This window comes from Manacus candei, unplaced genomic scaffold (assembly GCF_025592945.1).
Source record: "Manacus candei isolate 608988 ecotype Guabito, Panama unplaced genomic scaffold, ASM2559294v1 h1tg000049l, whole genome shotgun sequence".
Classification (NCBI taxonomy): Eukaryota; Metazoa; Chordata; class Aves; order Passeriformes; family Pipridae; genus Manacus; species Manacus candei.
Genome location: NW_026138097.1, coordinates 2089135 through 2106194, shown reverse-complemented (window position 1 = coordinate 2106194; position 17060 = coordinate 2089135). Strand labels below are relative to the sequence as shown.

Genomic DNA, 17060 nt, shown 5'->3' with positions numbered 1-17060 from the left:
ACAGCTTTTAACTATCTTGGCTACACAGCAATTAGACTGTGGCTAAATACATAGGGATACCAGAAGCTTTAAGTGTAGTTTAATACAGCATCAAGCAGCATGATTACTGCTGCCCACAGAAGCAGGGCAGTACATGCAGATTTTCAAGTGCAGCCCATTTTTTAAAGTAATTGTGTTAAAAATTTCAGCTTGATGTGATGTCAAATTCTTTGCCTCCTAAGATGCTGTCACTAGTGAATAAATGAAAAAACAATTTAAATTCTATTATTCTTTACCTCAGTAACATAGTGGCTTACCATAGACTTGGAAAATTAAAAGTCCCTTGAAGTGTGTCTGTGTGTGTGTGGGAGGGAAGGGGACTTACTTGTTTTGTCCTTGTTAAAATCCTATTGTGTAGCTGCAATGTAGAAATGGGCTAATACAGGCCACACTGAATTGCAATGATGTCCCTATTCACATGTCCATCTGGCACCCTGGAAACCATTACTGCCATCCCAGTATCTCACCTGCAAAAGCTCTGACCCAGCGTGCCTGTGGGTGAACCGTGTTGGCCAGTTCTGGAAAGTGTAAGCCCTTTCAAGAAAGAAAGGAGGGAGTCCCAGATTCTGCTGAATTTGCAAACTGCCATCACTACTTGAACCACAACTGATACATTAATGAAATTAATGCAACTTATTATCTTTCTTTTATAGGGAAAAAAGGCATAACTTTAATACATTCTCCACAATCCTGTCACGGTTACCTGGAAAAAATGAATACTCAGAATTAAGCAATTTGAAGAATTAATTTCAATATGTGAAAATTAGGTCCCTGGTCGAATTTGAAGGTGTAACTTTTTCACTGTCAAAAAAATAATACTGACATCCAATGAACAGTATAGCCTAGAGATTTCTTTGTTAGAGAGCAGGTCAAATGGTGAGCTGATGGTTTTAACTGAAGTTCATGTCATGGAAAGCCTTGAAGTTATGGTAACAAGCCAGTGCTTCTCCAGAAGAAAAAGAATAAGACAGAACTCACATTCTGTGAGACTGTGGAAAAATTTGAGGCTGCGTAAGAATTCCTGTTTCATGTGTAAGGTTACTTTTGAGAAATACCTTTTTCTGTCTTTTTAGGGAGTGGGATGGTATTTTTTCAGCTCTTTGTTAAAAACCCATTCTATCTCCAATCCAGAAATCAGCTAATAGAGGTATGTCCATCTGGCCCTACACAGACCACAGTTTGTAGCTCAGCATCTCAACTGCTTAATTTTTATCCTGTTAAAGGGGGACAGAGAAGCTCTTATTTTAGTAGCAGTGGTGTCAGCAGTACTAAAAATTTTACTCTGGAACTGTACTGGTATGACCCCTTTTAGCCACAAAGTTATGTTCTTGAGTACAAATGTTTACATTAATAGTTCAGAACAGCAACGTGCAACAGCCACAGATCAATGAACAAAGGCCAGTGGAATTCACCTGTGATTTTACTGCAGAAGACACTGATGAAATTTAAAATTCAGGACATGCACTAAGCAAACCCCCAATATGGTTATGGTTTGAAACCCACACAGAGCTGGTGAAGTAAAATGAAGGATTATTATTTGGCTCAACACACCTCCTGGGCCCCACTGCTCTGGAATGGCAAGGGTAGAGGTAACCTCTAGGAGAGGAAGGGTACCTTGATGGCCTGGTCTCGCACCAAGCATCTGCACAACTGTCTCTAGCCCTAGTCAAAGGTTTCCTAGTGTCATCAAGGAAGCAATGGAGATGAGACAAAGCTCTTTTTGCCAGATCTAAAATGCCTTAAAGGGAAGGCCTAAATGTGAGGTCTAACGCTCCAGAGTTAGTAATTTTGTAAAAGTAAATTCAGAAGTCGAGGTTGAGAGTATTCTTAAATTCCAAGTCAGCAAAGCACACATTTCAGTGAAAACGGCAGAAAATGAAAATTACTCACTTTGTGCCTAGTTATATACAGATGAAGTTACTTTAGGCAAAAAAATTGGATTCTGAATTAATGACTGAGTGCTGGAACTGTACTACTGCTGGGCATAACAGTGACTTCTTTCATTTCTTGTGCTATAAAAAGTTGTTTGAGACATCTCAAATGATAAAAAAGTTTATCTGGTTACCTATATCAATTGGTACACAAGTTTCTGAAAGCCTGAGACATGAAAATCATTATATGATTCTTCACCAATCAGTGTAGGCAGTCCTCCCTTTTTTCCCCAGTTCCAAGGAGCTAGGAGGAAGGCAAGCACCAAGATTTGGGGAAAGGAGAACAGTCTTTACTCTTGAGAGTTTTGGAAAATGTTGTAAGAACAAGTTTAATTAATTTGCAAGACAGTCTTGGCTCATATGTGAACTGGAATTCAGAGCAATAGCTAGGCAGAGCAGTTAACTGCAGTGTTGGAAAAAAGCACTGACAGACTAAGGGATGATACAATTTTCAATCTGTAACATTAGATACTTACACATCTCAGTTGCATGAGCGAATCCTCTGACTTCAGTGAGATTACTCAGAAGCACAACTTGAAGCCCAAACTGACTACGAAAAAATTTTCTTTAGAAGGAAGCTGAACAGCTGCTTGTAGAATTTCCGTATAATTAATGCATGTTTCAAATGCTCCCCCTCAGATGTCTAATTACACATTTATATAAACTGAAGAGCACATAAAGATACCCTTAACAGGAAAAGAAAAACAACGTGACTACAAAAGTAGTTATCCATTCTGCTCCCCAGAAGCATTTTCCCCGGCAAGTGTTCCCAGCTCTGATATTAGGAAAATGCTACATCTCAATGCATTATTGGTAATTCTAAAGAGGAGCTTGATATGAACTTTTAAAAACCCCTTTTAATTGTAATTTCAATACTCTAAATTATTTAACAGTTTCAATATAAAATAGTGTGTATTAAGTGCCAGAGAAGAATGAATATTCCATATTATAAAGCTGCAATGAAACCTCAAACCTGAACTTAGAACTATTCTAGTACAACTTGGGGTAACTACCCACCCAGTGTGTTGGTGCATCACACATGTATTCATCTGATTTATGTTACTGTGATATCAGCACAGTGTAGTAGCGATGCAGTTCAATGTTAAATACAGGAGCTGTATTAATTTTTGCTGGAAGAATTAGTCAAGAGCTGTACAACTCCTTTACAACAACTGAACAGAAAGTCAAACGGACTTGATGGAGAAACACAATGCAAGCGGAACAGAATGGAAAAGTATACCCATCCAAACTTCTGAAAAAGGAGCTAAATTACTTACCTTGAAATCTAAGAAGTCTGTTGAAGAAAGAGCAATGCCCATATTCTTAGTACGTTCATTACAGAAGAATCCTTTCATTAACAAGACATAGGCACTATTTTGTTTCATGGGCTCATGAAGAAAGGATGCATTTGTGCTTTACTTTTTATCATCAAATGCTATTTCCAGTCATACTGTTACTATGAAGTAGCTTCATTAATAAATGAGGAAGTGATATATTTTCTCTCTGTTAGAAACATGTGGGGAAGAAGAATGTTTGCCATATGGTAAAAGGGAAAAAAACCTGGTGAGGAAGTAAGTGCTTAAGCTTCTTGGGTATCGCAGCACAAAAGGCAAAGCTTAAATTGGCTTTAAGTACATTATATTTATAGTTCTGAACATGTGTTCATGCATTTTACAGCTATTCAACAATGACATTTAAAAACTTTACTGTAATTGCAGAATTTCTCCTAGAAGCCAGAAAGGTGAATAATTTTTAAGTTTTTGGTGTGGATTCTTGACCAAGTGATTGGAGTCTTTAGCAGTGTGATATAATTGTTGGATCATATCCTGAAGTGTAGTGGAGCAGCAGCTTAACAGATGCCATTGTAGAAGGTCTGCATTGATTAAACAGTGCTTCAAGAATATTTCCTCAAGTCTTTCTGGAACATTTATCTTCACTGATGTCTGACACCTGGTTCCAGGAGTTAAGAATTATTACCAGAGGAGGCTGGCTTTGATCCCTGGGCCAACTGCAAAGTCAAAGTGGCAAAATGTACCTTTGCAATGTGCAAAGGCAGCTGATACTGCCTACTGTGTAAGCAGTCCCACCTCTTAACAGACTCCCTTCTGTCAGGAATCCTTTACCTTTCCTTTCTCCTTTCCAAACCCAGACTTTTCTCGTATCTAACTGTGAACACATCAGAGCTTTAGTGTCTTGAATAAAATCATATTTGTTTCTCCAAGATCACCAAACATTGCAAAAAATAAATTGCATTCAATCACATGGGAAATAGCAATAAAAAAAAAGGTGACTTGGTTAAGCGGACTACAACTTTTTTTTTTTTTGTGAGCTTTACAGCACCTGACAAGGTTTAAAAAAAAAAAAAAAGGGAAGAAAACTTTATACTTCACTTTTCACAATTGACATCAATTAACTGATGTATAAATTCTAAAGACTATCTGCAACTTGTCATCTCAGTTTTGCTGGTACCTATTACAGATAATGATACTGACAGCTGCCATTTAAGGCACAGTTCTTTTGATTCTGGGATGAAGATTTAACCATCCTTGATATCCAGAAGGCATTACATTCTCAGTTCTCTGAGCAGCCTTTTTGGATATAATACTAAAACAACAGGGTCAGCTGGGGGAAAACAGAGGTGATGTACTTTAGATGCATGGATCTTCCATGTTAAGACAAGGTCTAAAAAACCAACTCCTTGTTTTCCACTTCAGTATAAAAATATAGCATGCACACACACAAAACAGTTTTCCTGGCAATGATTCCTGCCATAAGTAAAAATAAAAAATAATTGGAAAATATTGTACAGATTAAAAAAAAAAAAGCTATGCATGTACTAATGTCAACAGTATAACAAAACCTCTATTCTAACAGGTGGACCCACAGAGAACATTTCCAGTTATTTTATCTTGTGTTTTATGTACTCCTTAGACTTAAACTGCCACTGCACGGACTTGTTACTATAATCCAAAAATGTCTAATATTGATTCAACTATATTTTTTAAACACAAAAGCAAATGATTACAGAATTAAGTTTGTGACTCAAGAGTTGGTTCAACAAATTAAACTTTCCAAAAGCAATACATTTGTTTCCTGAGATGGCTAAAAGTCACGTTTCAACTTCATGTTACACTGCAATTAACAAAAATCACTATGCACAAAACCACAGGTTAACTACAGCATACAAGCACATTTACAGAAGTCACCTAATTTCAATAGTACTATTTGTGTTAATGTGTACACCTTAACAAGAGTCCTAAAATATTCTTTATACATTACAAAACAAGAATTTACAAAACTTTATTTTATTTCCAAGTTACTTCATTCTAAAAATGTTGAAACATAAAAAAATACCACTTCCTAAAGTACTTTACAATAAAAGGCTAACAATCTGGCATGGAAGAGGTAAGTATATGGAAACCTGTTTTAACAGTCACATATCAGTCGCTGGTGATTAAAGAACACTTTGTTCTTCAAAGCTGGTAGGCACTTCCACATAGCCAGAAATGTAAGGTTTCCTACCACTCCTTTTCTGTCCCATACATAAAAATATCCAATGCAATAAAAAAAAAGGAGGATAAAAGGGTGGACATATGTTCAAATAAAAGCATTATCTAAGGTCTTGATTATTGTTCATCTTGTGTAAGTGTTAAGATTTTGTCCCAAAGTTTTCCTGACAAGATGGAGTTATTTGGCCTTTAAAAGTGTTAGCTGAAATACCTCCCTTTTTTACCAGTACATGTTGTTTGCTCACTGCTGTATTGCTGGTTTATGTCTGTAACAGAAACTGGCTCTAGGCCAGCCCATGGGTCCTCAAGCATTGAAGGTCTGTAATAGTTTTCCACATCATTAGACACTCTTTTCTCTCTGCCATGCGCTGTACCAAATGGAGTAGATGTCCTGGGTGATCCCTTTGGAAGAAAACCATCAGGTAAAGAAACGTTCAATAGACTAATTCAAACTTAAAAAAAAAAAATAAATGTTTCTTTCTACCATAGTAGAGCTTTGAAGCTGATTATTAATGATCATTACTATGCCTCACTTGCATCTTTCTCAGAAAATTTAACTTTATTATTCTTTTAATAACAGCTGATGATTTACCAAAATAAGAAAAAAGCCCCACAACAGAGTTCTCCGAAATACTTGTTTACATCACTCTGGCACACAGCTACAGAAAAGCTCCTCATGCTGTTCTTCATAAGCTGCCTAAGTCAACGATATGTCTAACAAAAGCTGATTAACAAAACAGGGAGTTACAGGCTGAGGAAGAGCTGACAGTATTAACAAGAGCAGAAGCCATATATTAAGTACTTACTGATTGAACACAGTGTTGTTTAACACAAATAGCTACAAATGACCCGAAGAACTCTTTGAGAAAAAAACACATTTCATTCAAACCAGTATTCTGTGAAAATTGAGAACAGATGGTTTTATTTTATGTACAATCTGAATGGTAATCAGTGATTAAGCAGATACTGACTTTCGCACGGAACTTTTGATTTTTTTTTTTTTAAGATCAAGGATCACTACAATTGCTTGTGTAAAGCTGCTACAAGTCTGCAACTTAAAGAGAGCTATGACATAAAGGAATGCCTATAACCATTTTCTCCTGTTAGCGTCATCCATTGTTCTTCTCTTCAGATTCACTTCCCTAAAAAGTGAGGTTTTGTTTAAAGCTGTATTAATTAAATTAATTTTGTTTTTACCAAAGTTAAACAACGCATATTACAGGTACACAATAGTCTCCAAACATGCCCACTGCGTTCCGTATGATTAGAACAACAGGACTCCTCAAGGTTGTATCAAACTTTGTGAAGCACGGTAAAAACCCATGATTATGGCCTGCTTCCCCCTCCTACCCCTCCCAACCCCTGACTTTTTGGACCAGCAGTGATGGTATTTGAATTTGACTAATAAGCCCTTACAGAATCTACATAAATAGATCACATGAAACAATTTTTGGTTGAAACTGAGAAATGGTGCTGTACAGTGAAGCCCCCTGTGTTTAGCCAGAAGAATAGATTTCCCTCAAACAGCTTGAACCTATTTCTGCTCATGTGCTGTGGCAGGAACATGTTAATTTGGTTCCAGCAAAAACTCTTCTAGAACTCCTAAAGCTTGATGACAATGCATACATGACCAAATGTGGGAACACCCATGTCTTATTTACAGGGCAAGAAAAATTACTTTATTGCATCAAACCCTACAAGGATCAGAGAGAATCACCTCAGACTACATCTAAAAAACTTTCTAAGGGACATGGAATTTTCTAAAGTTGATATGCACTAGCAAAAGTGACATTTATGTTAAGCCCTCACATTTAGTTAGTAAAGCAGTAGTACACAGGGCATTCTGTCTGAAAAAACCACAAAACTTCACCATCTCTAAAACAGCATATTTAAGGAAGACCCAGTAACTTTGACATTGTCTAACAGTTTGAGTGTGGAGCTTATTTAATGCTATATCTGATCTGCAGAACACAAAGCTCAGCTGACATAATGATCTGCAGTATTCAGTGAAGGAACAAAATAATCCAATGGTAAGGCTCATTTGTATGGGTTTATTTAATAATATTAAATTTCACTACAATATATGCAGGCCATCAGTAACACTGACATTTTTAGCATGTTTGAAATCTAGGAAATGTATTATTATGTAATACAAGATTGACAGACTTTAGTAAGTGTTAACTTTAAGCATGTAAATTATTTAAGTCTAGAATGCTAGTCAACATATGTTTTTTTTCCCCTCTGTATTTTTTTAGGCCTGTGGAAAAGGGAAATTGCCCTACCTGTAGAAACTAAACCATTCTGTGCAAGAGACACTGTTTGATGCCAAAGATACCTTAAAAAAAACTTTCTATTTTGCTGTCACTGATGCCAACAGCCTTTTCTCAATTAACTTTTCCTTAAAGAAACAGTCAATCTGTTCTCAATACTTTTTCTCCAGATATAAAGTCTCTCTCTAGAGTAGAAAACAACATCTTTTAGTGCTACTCACTAACACCTTACTGAGCTGAGTAACACTGCCTTGAAAATGGGGACAGTTACTCCCTTTATCAGCTTTCTTCATCTGATGTCATTACAGCTGCTGACATACACAGAAAACATGAAAATCACAACTGTACCATTTCAAAAGGTTGGGGTTTGGATTTTTTTTTTCACTTTCTGTAATAATCTTTGATCCACACCACTAACAAGCTACTGCTACCAGCTAGTTCACTAATTCCTGCTGAGTGTAGAAAAGGAAACATTACCACTAAGTGAATTCTAAGAGTAGATACTCAAGAATTACAACAAACACAGAATCACAGAATGGTTTGGGTTGGAAGGGACCTTAAAGATCATCTAGTTCCAACCCTCCCTCAGAGGGCAGGTACACCTTTCACTAGTCTAGGTTGCTCAAAGCCCCATCCAGCCTGGCCTTGAACATTTCCAGGGATGGGGCATCCACAACTTCTCTGGGCAACCTGTTCCAGTGTCTCGTCACCCTCACAGTAAAGAACTTCTTCCTAATATCCAATGTAAATCCATTCTCTTTCAGTTTAAAGCCATTCCTCCTTGTCCTGTCACTACAGGCCCTTGTTTTCATGACCGTGTTTTCATAACAGATAAAGTAGATGCATGTCTGTGGAAAGACCAGAAAGTGCTGTAAACTACTGGCCACATAAAGGTTGTCACCCATTTCAGAAAAAACAAGTTCTCTATGTTTTTCTTTGTGTTTTCTGCTCATTTCAAAAAATGAATGTCTGCAAGCACAAAATGAGCACAGAATGCCAATGACATGACATTAATGGAACACTGAAGTAAACATAAACTGTCTTTTGGATTTTCTGATGAAATTTTAAAGGACCACTTAAGACTTCCTTCTCAAAAGTGACCACAGCATCACAGATTTCAAAAGCACTGTAGTTCTCTTAACATCAGCACCTACAGAAGAGAGGGGGACAATACACATGGCTCACAAAGAAATCTGATGCTTCGAAAATGCAAAAAGGCCTTCTACCTGAATCTATTCACGGCCTGGTGGAGAGATTCTTGTCCACACCAAAGAAAATGGGGACTTGGGGTTTATGAGACTTCCTCCCTCTGTGACTGCCTCCACTGCCCCCCCCCTCCCGCCCCCCAGGAAAAACAGCCCTTGTGGATTCTCACAAAAGCAGACAGACATTACTTCAGCCCTACGCAGAGCTACAGACATACAATATCCTTTGACTCTTTCAAAGCATCACCATCAGACCAATGCTCCTAAAGTACTCACAAAGTCTACAGAACGAAAGGGGAGAAGGGAAGATGTTGTGACAAGCTGAGACTAGGTTCAGACTTCTACCTTCTTTATATTGGGTTTCTTACATCACGAATGAGCCTATGGGACTGTTCCTGTCCATGGGTCCTGACAAGAAACAGTTCTGACTAAAACTAGGGACAAAAGGATTCCTGCATATTCTTCTGCTCAATTACTTTAAGGTAGGCTTTGAAAAAGTCACTTAATTGAACAGCCAAAGACTGATCTTTTGAAGGGAAATTAGACATCGATGACATAAACTGTCCCTCCAGAATCTGCAGCAGAAATGCCACATCCTTGGCCTCTTCCACAGGTACAGAGGTTAAGCCATGTATTAGCTTTCACACCAGGAGAGTCTTTGCTGTTGTGTTGAAGAATATGTACAAAGCTCAGAATGATCCCCTTCCACCAACTATGAGATTCCTGTAAGATAGCTAACTGCATCACAAAAAGTAACAAAGTACTATTTCTGAATGGAAATATGACAGTGCAGTGCAGGCACGTTAACATTTTACTAATCTCTATTAAGATTTGACTTCATTATCACACTCTAATCCCTGAAGTGTCAGTAAGAGCACCTACAATATTTATCATTGCTTGTACTGCACGTGCCATTTGTTGAACTTCTAAAGCTTCTCTAATAATGCATAAAGCCAGTTATGCACATAAAGTTGGTATCATCCCTATGTGCATTGCCAGTCACATGCCACAACTAACCCACCTGGAAAAAAAGCAAAACCCGCAGAACCCGTTGGGAATGACTGTCAGGAAAACTACTTTATACAAACAGAAGCTTTCAGTGTCCAATGCAAAGACTTCAAAATTACAGTCTATTATCCCAACAGGTGCTCTAATTTCTGCTTAAAGGAGCCTCAGCTTAATTCTCTTTAATAAGCACTCCTGTTCTCTAGCCGTGTCCCAGAAAGCTCTGGGTGTGGACAGGGTGTGGATAAGGAAGCTCCCATGATGTAACAATACAGTAAAACTAAAAGCACATAGTGCTTTACCATCGCATCGAAGAAAACTCATCAAAGGGAGGCATGTACAGGAAAAAGAGGCGTTTGCTGCAGTTTTGGGCGGTGCTTAATTCTCTCTGTACCTTCACGGGCCACAATATGAAAAAGAAAAGTTGCACTTTCATCAGCCCTTGTGTCTTCACAACAGGCCAGGCCCGGGGCCTCTTCCCTTTCCTCATCTTACAGCTGCCTGAGCTGTGCTCTCTCCGTCCTCTCTGCTGCGGGGGGGAGGGAACACTGATGTTGCCCGCTGCGGTGCAAGCGCCGCTCTTCGCTGAAAATCGTGCTGGAGCGGGTGGATGCTGCGCTCAGCGTGCTCTCCCTAGCGGGCTTTAAAGCGGCAGCAGCTCCCTCCCTCCCTCCCTGTGTCCCTCTCCGCCCTGCCCCATACCTGGAAGTGCCTCTGGAAGCCCCCGGGCGAGCGCTTGTGCTGCGACGGCAGGTGCAGGGGCGCCCCGGCCGCGGCCGCGCCGCCGTAGGGAGCCGGGTACCGGGGGCTGACGCTCTGCGGCCTGCGCGGTGTCTGCGCCCCCGGCGAGGGGCTCCCGAAGCGCCCCTGGAACCCGGGCCCGCGGGGCGAGAGGCCGCCGCCGTACGGGCCAGGCCGGGGCCCGTAGGGCGGCGTGTGGTGGGGGCTCCCGTAGCCCCGCGGGGAGGGCGGCAGGGGCCCTCCACCGGAGGGGGGGCTCCGGAAGCCGCCGCCCGCGTAGGGAGGTGTGGGCGCGCGGAACCCTGGCCGGTACATGGCCAGGAAGGGACAGGCCGGGAATGGCAGCGCCGGGAATGGAACCTGCGCAATGGCAGCGCCGCGCCTACTCCTTTTCCTTCCCCACGCCTTTTCCCCGCCAGGCGGCCCGAAGGTTCCGGCCTCCAAACGTTCCGGGCCGGGGAAGGCGAGGCGCCGTCCATCCCACCTGGAAGTGGGAGAGTGGGAGTTCGGCTCGTTCAGCCTCGCATAGCGATCTGTCACGCCGACCCTGAGTAATTCTGTGCGTTTTCCAGATCAAGAGGAATAATCTGGAGTAAGAGAGTCTCAGGAGACGCGCAGAAGCCGCGCCTGGTAACTCAGGGTGAAAGCCCTGGGTGCTGTGAGGGAACACCCGCGGTTCCACAGCTACAGTGAACAACAACGAAATGATCTGTTGTACAGCAAAGAGAGCATTTACCTCACACTTCATGGCACTTCAGATATGCTTATTTGTGCGCCTTTGTTCTGCTGTCTTATAACATCTGAGCCTGCAAATAACTACGCGCGCTAGGGCAGTCCCAATTGACAATATATATAGTGACGTATTTAAAGAGCTCTTTAATGGAAAGGGTTTGCTTTACAGTCAGTTCGAACTGCCAGCAATTCAGTGGAGTAGTAGCTCAGGCAACGACTCACTCATACAAACTCGTGGCAAAAGGTACTCTTGGAGGAGAACCTCATATTTAGCAGCAATTAAACAGTTATTACCATTCCTGCTCTGTTCTCAGGTATACTAATGCAAATCCTCAAGAACTCTGTACAAAAAAATAATAAAGACTTTTTTTTTTATTTGTATCAACACTACTTGGTTTTAGGATATTGTCACATATGAAAATTAAAGAGGGCTTTCAGAACAGCACAGAACACAGGTTAACCATTAAAATAAGCAGAATGTTTCTATGCTTTATATACCAGTTTTGCTTTTGTTTGGCTTTAAATAGTTGTTTGGGGTTTGGGGTTTGCTTCGGGTTGACTTTTTTTTTCAATGGCAAGAACTAACTTTATATTCTCAGTGAACTCAGCTCTCCACTACATTATAAAATTTTCCTGTGCAAAATGAGACAATATCCTTTTAATTCTAAAAGGGAAAGAGGCTAAACCTGCTCACTTAAATTTTTTGCTAATCCCTTAGTCTAGAAGACCAATTTTCTATCTGTTACTATTGTGCATGTTTACACAATACAGTTTATCAACGTAAGTTACAAATTTGTCTGATCGGTCTCATTCCAAAAAAGGACAGCTTCATTTAATTTAAACCCTTTCCACACCAAAGAAATTTAGAAATACATAGTGTTATGTACATTTTGAGTTATACTGGGATAATTCAACTGACTAATTTCCTCTTATTGACAAATCCAAATTACTTCTAGGATTTTAAGCATCTATGTCATACTTTGCATTATGCATAGCATGTCCAGTCAACGAACCTGTAATGTAGAAGATTTTCTGTGTTTTTCCTCAGAATTCTGACATGCAACATTTCTTAAGCCTGTGCTATTCATAATGCTCGTGTTCAAGCTGTCAGAAGTTTCAGCTACTCTTGAGATGCAACTGTTGTCTTATCGTCACATCATATTTCTCATAAATAAATGCTAAAACTGCGTGCAGGCTTTTTCTATCCTGTTACAGAGCAAGAAGACACTACGATGTTCCTATAACAAGTCTTCTACTCTGTCCTAAAATAGGACTAAAAAGAGTCAGACTGTACTTCACTCAGGGACGGATTGCTTTAACGTCAATTCAAGCTAACCCTTCTAAAGCCAAATGAAGATACACCTTACAGTGTAAGTAATACTGCACCTTCAGTGAGGAATTGTGATGAAGGATCCACCTGGTGCCAGTGAGCAGGTATAATGGCATCCAGTGTGGCTGCCTACCTTAGTAAGTGCCGAAAACCTTTCGGGGATGGCGGGGGAGGGGGGAGCAGGCATTTTACTTTTTATTCCTTCTTGGCAATATCGCATGTCACAGTCCGTACGCCGAACTGCAAGTACAAGCTTCCAGAACAACAAGATTCCTGCTGCAAACATCTGCAAGGCGCTTTCCTGCTTTGTAAAGTCCAGCCGGGAGCGCTTTACAGTAGAGGAGATGGGAGCGGAGCTGTCCCGCCGATGCAGTGGGAGGGACACTTTAAGGCTGCCCCGGGTGCGGGAGGGGAAGGGAAGGGGGCGGTGGCAGCGGCGCCTGCGCCGAGGCGGTCCGTGGTGGCTCCAGTGGTGGCTCCAGCGGCGGCTCCAGCGGCGGCTCCAGCGGCGGAGATGCTGCGCGCCGCGCTGGGAAGAGGGAGCGGGCGTTGCGGCGGGCTCTGGAGGAACCCGTGCTCCGCAGCTGCCGGCGGCAGCGCCAGAGCCCCGAGCGCCGCCTCCGCCTCCTCTGGCATCGGCAGCGGCGGCGGGGCTCGGAGCGGAGGCGCTTCCCCGGCAGGTACCCGTGCCATGCTGTTCCGTGCCGCGCCCTCCTCCTGCTCCTCCTCAGCCCCCCGTCTCTCGCCGCGTTGAGCCCCCCTGCCCGTGTAATCTGCCCGTGGCCCTGGGACAGTGCGGCTGGGCCGGGAGTCGGAGCTGCTTCCCTTTGTGGCGGGGGCAGGCGGGACGGACGCGGGACTCCTGCGGGGGCGAGCGGCGGACGGGGATACTTAGCCACCGCGCTGGGGGCGAGCCCCTGCAGCCTCAGGGGGCTCCCAGTGGGATCACCGCGGCCAGACTTTGCCCGCGGCCACTTTGCCCGCGGCCGGACTTTGCCCGCGGCCGTGCGCGCTGCCGGAGGCTCCGGAGCTTTTGTGGCACGGAGCGTGTCGGCTCTCTCGGGGCACCCTCGGCTGGTGGAGGCGGGGGAAGTGCCAGATGCCCAGTTTCAGGCCTGTTTTTTTCCCAAAGGTTACAAAAGTAAAACTTCGTACAGTTGTGCCTTTTTTCCTCTTTTTTAAATGAAGGAAAATAAATCCAAGCTGCAACAAAGTAATTCTTCTCTAGCTTCACGTTTCTCTCTTGTTTAGTGGCATAGAAAAATAGTTAACAATAGCGTTGGTGGCATTAGAATTGAAGGAAGTTTGCATTTCTGTCTCCCACGATGAAAGTACCAGGTGTGTACGTTGGAATGTACCCATTGATCATGAATTAATCCACAGCAGTGATGGACTTGATTATAACTTGCTGCATGGATAAAGTAAAAAATATTGATTGTGCAATCAATAGACAATAGACTTGAGGAGCTATGTCCTCTGGAATTGAATGTAATTGGAATGAGGACTGTTAATTTGCATTGATGCAAAAATGTGTTAATTGGCTCTCTTGTTGGTGCCCTTTTCTGTCACTTTAAAGTATAAAGGAAATCATTTGGGAATATCCTATAAAAATTAATTTCTCTTCTTTGTTTTTTCCTTACTCATACTGTTAGGTTAGGCTAACCTTGGGATAGCTTACTGAGCGTAACTAAAGAATGTAAATCATATCGAGAGTAACTGGGTCGATTTATTCTTAATTGAAATTATTTATAAAAGATACATATGATAGTCCAATTCACAGTAAATTCAAGCATCATGGAAATTAAGAGTTTACATATAGGATATAGTTATAGCAGGGAGAGTGGATTTTTCTTTCAGTCATCAAGTTACTGGAATAATTAAAAGCAAAAATACAAGAGAAAATGTGAGTTCACATTTTCAGAAAATTTAACCTATTGAACCAGAATTCCAACAAAAAACTTGGGGAGGTACACACCCACTTTGGAAGCTAGCGAGGAAAGAAAAAAACCCACCAAAAATTAACCAAAAAAAAGCCCAGGAGATGTTTCTAGGTAATACTGATCAATTCTGATCTCTTGTGTCTGTTTGTGATATGGTTTTATTTCTTTATGTTCCTGCAATAGATAGCATTCCTGTACTCAGGATCAGTGTACTGGAACTGCTGCTTCTCTGATAGTCAAAACACCTTCTGTTTTAATTGTTTCAGCAAATTATTGACTTGCTGAAATGCAGCTCTAGGTCCTGTATATTTTCTTTGTGAGCATTTGTGATCTTCTAGTCTGAAGAAACTAACAGGTCTATTATTTTCCTCAGATTTTCCAAAGGAAACTTTTTATCTCTCCTCTTTCTTGCATTTCTTCATTATTGTGGACATCTGTTATTTATTGGCATTAAAAAAAATTCACAATGGTCTGTTTGTCTCCAAGGCAACGATTGTGCTCTCCTATTCTGTTCCAACTATGGAAGAGGCCTAATCCCTGAATGAAGTGTTAGATGATGCCATAATATGAGTGATATGATAATTAGTTTTAGTTATGCATAAATACATAATTACAGGCTAATCTTGATGTTTTATAGGCTTCTTTGAGAAATATCTTTATGGATTCCTGCAACTCAGCTCAGAATGAGAATGAGTGAGCCATTAAATAATAAGGTGCAACTCTAAAAGGCATGGAAAGAATAGAGAAGGTGGACTTTTTTTTTTTTTTTTAAATTGAAATTGTGTATATTTTTACTTTTGGGGAGCTGTGCTCTTCAGTAAAGCTGTTTACGTATTCTTGGTAAACAGAGTAGTGTCACTGTGAAACAAATGGTGCACCTGGCTTGATAAGACTGAGGTTCCACTGGAGGGCTGGTGGTGTTTACCTGGCTCAACTGTTTTTCAACACCTGCAACTCACTGAGGTGTGCAGCACTGAAGGGAGGTGGCAGCCTGAGATTTTCCTAAAGGCTCGGAAAGTGCAAAACGCATGGCCATTCCTAGGTAGGCATGTTTTCACAATACTCCTTAGTCTGCATATTATATTAAAATCCAAAACTTATTAACTTGTTTAACAGAAATCTCCCTGGAGATTATTATCCTGTATTTGGGGAGGGAGATGAGGGGACAGTGGCATAAAAACAGTGTTTCAGACAACTGATGAGAAACACTCCTGAATTTTATTTTTTTTTAAGATAAAAGTCACTGTTTTCTGTTTCTTGACAGATGCTAGTAATGTAAAGCCATTGGATGGTGTGAAAATTCTTGATTTAACAAGGTTTGTGTTTTGTCTGTAATTTGGAACAGTGTGTCTAGATGCAAATATTCTGTTTGGAAAAACTAAGAAAACAATATTTCTTTAATATTACAGGGTGCTTGCAGGACCTTTTGCCACAATGAATTTGGGAGATCTAGGGGCTGAAGTTATCAAAGTGGAAAAACCAGGTAAGATTTCTATTTTAGATATAATAAGAATGTGAGCTAGCTTAACAAATAGTAGTTTATGTGTTTTAAGTAATATATGAATGACAATGCAACGTTGTCTATATAAATATTTACAAAAGTTTTCAATACTATGTTTATTTCTTGATAGTGTGCTTTTTGTGACAGTTTGTGAATGGTATTGTGCTAAGTAATAGCCGTTTTCAAGTTTGAGGAATGTTTTTTTTTATCGTGGTACTCTTTCTGTCATGTTAAAGAACTGGTTATTAGTAGGTTTGTTTTGCTTATGCAGGTATGATCTATTTGCTTTAAGCTTAACATTATGCTCCATGTAGGTGTGTTTTGGTCAGAAATAGTCTATGTCTGTATTTGGAAATAAGGTGAGAAGGTTGAAGTTGTTAGGTCAGGTGACTTTTTTTAGATGTTAATATTCAAAATGGTAGAGTCATCACTTACTAAGTGCCTTATTGCCTTGCTCAAAGCTGAATTGATTTTGTTTGAATTGTTTGGACTTTACTTCAATTTTAAATTGGGCTTGTGAATGCTTACGTGTATGATGGGGTGTTTTATGTAACATGATAAAAAGGTTAAAACAGGGTTTTAAGTGTAGAGTTTAACGTGCAAAATTTGAGAGCACACAAATCCTCCCAGCAATTAGTTATGTAATAGTTATGGAAAAGGTGGTTTGCCCATTTGAGAATTCAGAATCTTCATCTCAATTCCCTCTGAGCAAAAGTGTGGTAGATAATTAAAAATAGGAATACATCTGACTACTCAGCATTAGATTACTGATAAAATGACAGGCACTTTAATTTTCATTTTAGTGTTAAAGGAAGAAAGGTAATAGGAGCATTTAAAATAGATATGTTGTTTCTTGG

General features: G+C 40.7%; 2 protein-coding genes across 7 annotated transcripts in view; one reads left to right on the top strand and one right to left on the bottom strand.

Moving 5' to 3' along the window:
• Window positions 1-5259: 5259 nt before the first annotated feature.
• On the bottom strand, window positions 5260-12544 carry MPLKIP (M-phase specific PLK1 interacting protein). Its single transcript, XM_051798786.1, has 2 exons — window positions 10662-12544; window positions 5260-5881 (listed from the first exon to the last, which is right to left on the bottom strand). The coding sequence occupies exons 1-2, from the start codon at window positions 11013-11015 to the stop codon at window positions 5678-5680; spliced, it is 558 nt and encodes a 185-aa protein (XP_051654746.1). The 5' UTR covers window positions 11016-12544; the 3' UTR covers window positions 5260-5677.
• A 570-nt stretch (window positions 12545-13114) lies between these two features.
• The window catches only part of SUGCT (succinyl-CoA:glutarate-CoA transferase), a 312501-nt gene continuing 308555 nt past the window's right edge, over window positions 13115-17060 (top strand). For 5 of the 6 annotated variants that reach the window (XM_051798766.1, XM_051798764.1, XM_051798763.1 and 2 more), the window contains exons 1-3: window positions 13115-13442; window positions 15967-16018; window positions 16112-16185. In XM_051798766.1, the coding sequence (XP_051654726.1) occupies window positions 13130-13442; window positions 15967-16018; window positions 16112-16185 (439 nt within the window). In that variant the 5' untranslated portion in view covers window positions 13115-13129. The remainder of the gene's footprint in view (window positions 13443-15966; window positions 16019-16111; window positions 16186-17060) is intronic. The other variant, XM_051798768.1, reaches the window with a different exon arrangement.